General features: G+C 39.3%; 1 protein-coding gene across 1 annotated transcript; it reads right to left on the reverse strand.

Annotated features, from left to right (window-relative positions):
- Positions 1-3,080: 3,080 nt before the first annotated feature.
- On the reverse strand, positions 3,081-4,937 carry LOC137707510 (2-methylpropanoate--CoA ligase CCL4-like). Its single transcript, XM_068446392.1, has one exon. The coding sequence runs from the start codon at positions 4,837-4,839 to the stop codon at positions 3,181-3,183; it is 1,659 nt and encodes a 552-aa protein (XP_068302493.1). The 5' UTR covers positions 4,840-4,937; the 3' UTR covers positions 3,081-3,180.
- Between the last annotated feature and the right edge of the window lie 566 nt (positions 4,938-5,503).

Here is a 5,503-nt window from a genome sequence, read left to right on the forward strand (position 1 = left end):
GTCCTCAAATTTGGTGTGATAATTGTTGAAAGAAGTGTTCGTCCTCAAATTTGGTGTGATAATTGTTGAAAGAAGTCATCAGTGGTCAAGGTTCTAGTTGCATATGCAGCATCAGTTTCAAGGTACAAGTTGCATTGCAACTTCATCTACTCACATGTGAGTTGCAGCTGCCACTGTGAATTCACGTGTCATTTGGTGAATGAGATAAAGTTGCATCTGCAGCTCCATACCTCTCATACTGTGTTGCAGCTGTTCCATGCATCTTTCTCCATAGTTTTGGTTTTCATATTTTACCTAGAAACTTGTATCTAGTTTAGTTGGTTTAACTAGTGGCCCATCTCAGTGGCTTGCAACTGTCTTTTGTCTTTAGCTGCTAGTCTTGCTCGGTCTCTATATAGAGCCCTCTCTTGTAATTGTTATTGATGAATGAATACTAACGATCACTTTGAACTAGAAATCAACAATAATGTATCTTCAATAGCTCTAGCTTCTAATCCAGTATTTCATTCACGAACCAAACACTTGGAAGTTGATTATCACTATGTCAGGGAGAAGGTGGTTCATGGTGAATTATTGGTTAATTATATTTTTTCATACGACCAGCTTGCTGATTTGTTTAACAAGGGGCTATCTTTGTCTCAGTTCAAGTTACTCATGTCCAAGCTTCCAGTTGTTCCCAAACCTGTCAGCTTGTGGGGGGCGGTTAGATGAAGTCAGCGTGCATATATTTCACCACAATTTGAGGAACTCAATTCAAACTCCTTGTCCTTTCAGCCATTCCTAGTTTATAGGACTTGTTTTTTTTTTTAATCTCTATTGCAAGCTAAAGCTGCGCATATAATCTTATTGGTTTCTATTTGTAATACCAATTTGATTTTCAAAAGTTTCTTGTATCTAAGGTTTTCAAACCCAAGCTATAATCGTGAAAGTATTATAAATACATGCATCCCATTATTGATTGGGTATGCAATGGAAGTAAAACATTGAGTTAGTACGTTTACATGCTCATGCGTATGCAAAAGAGTTGTGCGCTAAAAGTTGGTACTGGTAGAAATATCAATATGCAAATTTATAGAAATATCGACGGATATATCAAATATCGATACTGATATCAGTTGCTTTCGATGGAATGATGAAAATTTAAAATGAAAAAGGATTGTCAAAACATTGGTCTGGACGGAATATAAGAGTTTCTACAATATTTAACAGATGTGTCAGAAATGTCAACAATATATGTTGATTTTAGCCTGAACTTGAAAGTTTTCCTGTATGAGGTGAAGATTAGACTTTATTCCTCATTTACATATCTTTCTCAAATTCTTTTGAAAAGTGCGTAGGGAGAAATTTTAAACCCTGATCGTGGCTTACACATTTTAATATATTTATACACATTTTAATATATTTATTTGAGTGGATTACTTCATCCTTTTGTTCATTATTTTCTTGCTTTATGAGACAAACTAAAAACAGAAAAGAAAGGCGACCATCCTGTCACGTAATACATGCAGACATATAAACTTATAGAAGTTGAGCGAGAATATTTATGGCCTAATTAAAACATTGTTCGGGGAAAGTCCAGTGGGACAAACTCCTAACGAAGAAAAAATGTATGTTAACAGTTAGAACAATATGTTTAAGTAGAGACGTTAACACTTAGAACAATATATTTTAGAGACGCAATTCTAAACTTATATCATAAGAGTTAATATATTGCATCCTTTTGCCCCTTCTATAAAAAAAAAAAAAAGAAAAAAAAAAAAAAAGAAGTGTTTGAAATTTGTGGAAATCAAATTTTCTGCATCCAAAATGAGTGTGACCTCTTTGTGACTTCAATGATTGTTTGACACATATGAAAGTTTATAACAGTAAAATTAAGAAAATTTAAATTTATAAACACGTGTCAGCCAATACTTGAGACACAAAGAAATGACACTCATTTTAGATACAGAAGATTTGATCACCGAAAGAAGCCCTTATGGCTTAATATTATCCACAAAACGACCCAAAGCAACAGGAAAACTCTAAAGATTATTTAAAACTCCAGATTAAGGAGACTGAAATGCTATTTATTCCGAAATGGTCGTTTTTGAAAAGTGCGTAGGGAGAACGATGATGAAGTGGGGTGAGAGACGAATTGCAAGTCTGGGTATCTGCCAATAAAACTGCAAGTCTGCGCTTTGCCTTCCCCTATTTTCGCCAACTTCTCCTCAACCTAGATCTCAATACTTTTATTTTCAATTTCTAAGTTGAGAAATTTAATTGGATGTAGAAAGAGATTACAATTGTTTAATAAAATTTTTCTTTTAAGTTTTAATTAGTGTTAAAATTATCTTAGACAATTATTTAATAATCTAATCATCTATAACCAATTTAGTCTTCCTAACATTACTCATTATCTTAACAAGTTGTCTAGTTCCTCTTTTTGTATTTATTTTTATGATAAAATTACCCTTGTGAATTTGTTTTTATTATTTTCAGTTAGTTTTGATTCTTTTTTATTCAGAGATTTTTTAGTCCTATTAGTTTTGGTGAACATTGTAACCTCAAAGTTAGGTTCCCACTTTTTAATAATAAAATAAGTGTATGGATAATACATCATTTAATTCATACACACTATTTTAATTTGCGATCGTTAAATCAATTGAATTAAAAAAAATTAAATAATAAAATTTGTAAAAAGTGTGTAAGAAGTAATACAAAATGGATAGATAACACATCTATAATAAAATTATTCTCATCTCTCTTTAGCTTTTTTTTTTTTTTTTTCCTTCCTAATATTATATTGAATCAGATTGGATCAGATTGAATCGCCCACTTTCTCCACTGCTCCCATCTTTCGTGGGAAAACTAAAATCACTAGAATATCGCTGTTTCACGTTTTATTTTTTTATACACTGTTTGAAAATAGAGTTACGGTGACATAAACGACAAAGAATTTTTGGGTGCATAATATTTTAACTATATTATTCAAAACCACATACATAATGACGCCATGAAATGAGTAAGCTATTGGAATGGAAATGAACGCATCTTCGTAAATCAGACGCCATCGCTTTTTTCCTCTTAAGGAATTTTTTATTGCAATCAAAATATGAGTAATACAATACGAGTTTCAACCATATTGAAAAATATTTCTCCCTGCAATGCATTAATTAATTAATTAACTAAATAATATAAAAATTACATTCGACTCGGCCTCGACGAACCCAAACCCTTCGCCATCTCTCTCAGCACAAACTTCTGAATCTTCCCGGTCGATGTCTTGGGAAGCTCGTCCGTAAACACCACCGTTTTTGGCACCATGTATTTCGGCAGCTTCTTCCTGCAATACTCCATGATCTCCTTCTCCGTCGGCTTCGGCCTCACCTCACTCTTCAAGCTCACGAATGCACACGGCGTCTCCCCCCAAAACTCGTCCGGCCTCGCCACCACCGCCGCCTCGTTGACCGCCGGGTTCGTATACAGCACCGACTCCACCTCCACACTGCTCAGATTCTCGCCCCCGCTTATAATAACGTCCTTGGATCTGTCCTTAATTTCCAGATAGCCGTCGGGATGCATCACGCCCACGTCACCCGTGTAAAACCACCCGTCTTTCATGCACTTGGCCGTTCCCGATTGGTCTTTCAAATACCCTAGCATCACGCACCCGCCTCTCAAAACGACTTCCCCGAGCGACGTGCCGTCGCGTTTTACTCTGAGTCCCGAGTCCGGGTTTACCACGTCCATTCGGGTCAGCCCGACCGTCCTCACTCCCTGCCTCGACTTCAGCCTCGCTCTCTCAGTCGCCGGCAACATATTCCACTTCCTCTTCCACGCGCACGACACCACCAGCCCCGCCGTTTCGGTCAGCCCATACCCGTGACTCACCACGAAACCCAGGGACTCGGTCCGGAACAGAACCGGAGCCGGCGGCGGAGCTCCGGCGGTCAGGATGTGAACCGGGTACTCGAGCTTTTCGGTTCCGGGCGGGACGTTTGTGAGCATGTTCAGCACCACCGGCGCACCGCACATGTGGGTAACTCGGTATCGTTTGATCATGGAATAGATTATTTGGGCGTCGAACTTGCGGACGCAGATGTTGGTCCCACCAACGGCTGCCATTCCGTACGGGTAGCTCCACCCGTTAGCGTGGAACATCGGTAGGGTCCACAGGTACACCGGCTGTTTGGGTACACCCCAGTCGATCAGGGAATCGACGGCGATGATGAAGACCCCTCTGTGGCAGTGAACGACTCCCTTGGGAGACGATGTGGTCCCCGAAGTGTAATTCAGCGTCATCGGAACCCACTCGTTCGACGGCGAGACCCACTCGAACCCCTCGTCGCCCCTGTCCACGAGGTCGTCGTACGTGCAAAGGAAGTCATCGAGTGGTGCTGCTCGTGACGGCGCGCCGGAATCTCCGGCGATGAGGACGAGTCGAGGGGAGGGGGTGTTTGGTGGGAAGAGAGAGATGGCTTCGAGGATTAGGGATCGCAATTCGTAGTCGACGAAGACGAGTTTTGACTCGCTGTGGCGCAGGAGTACGGAGACGGTGCGGCTGTCCAGGCGGGTGTTGATGTTGTTGAGGATAGCGCCGGACATGGGCACGGCGAAGTGGAGCTCGTACATGGCTGGGATGTTTGGGGAGAGAACGGACACCACGTTGCCTGCCTTCATACCAAGGGATGATATAGAGGAAGCCACGCGGAGACATCGACGGTGGGTCTGTGTCCAAGTGTAGGTGGTGTCTCCGTATATTACGGACGGGCAGTCGCCGTAGACGGTGGCTGCTCTTTCCAGAAAGCCCAAGGGTGTTAGAGGGGATGAGTTTGCTGACGTGGGCTTCAGATCTTCCATTATTTTTCTCTGGAGTTCACAGATGGTCTGAGCTAGCTGTGTTGTTCAGTTCAATCATGGAGTGTTTTAATTAACGAGATCCTCGCCCCATCCTTCCTTCCGTAATTATTCTCAATTTTTTTTATTTAAAATTAAATATAAACCATACTTAATAAAAATTGACCGTACAATCTACAATAAATCAATAAACAGATGTAATTTGAGGATTCTCGAGTTTCCCTTGATGCTCTGTCTATTTAATATATCTAGACCGATCTAGATGAGGCCGACGACAAAAATATTAGCACAAAAAAAAAAAAAAAAAAAGGGCTCATGTGACTTTGATTTCGTCCAAGACATTTCACAAATAATATAGCTCTTTTGATGGATTTTTTTTTGGGGTCAAAAGCTCCTTCGATGGATAGATACAAATTAAGGTAATGCTTGTATTTTCTCATTTGGGAATAAACTCATATATTTATAAATGATGTATTTTTGACGGTACATATTTTACAATTAGAATCGTTTAATTTTTTTAATTTTTATTTAAAGATTATCTATAAAAAAATCACTTCTATCAAAGATAATTTAGTGATTTAAATGTATACCAAGTAACATATTTATGATGAATTGTTTATTTGTTTGATGCATTTGAATGGTTAAACGATCTTCAAGTCAAATAATT

Source organism: Pyrus communis, chromosome 11, assembly GCF_963583255.1.
Source record: "Pyrus communis chromosome 11, drPyrComm1.1, whole genome shotgun sequence".
Classification (NCBI taxonomy): domain Eukaryota; kingdom Viridiplantae; phylum Streptophyta; class Magnoliopsida; order Rosales; family Rosaceae; genus Pyrus; species Pyrus communis.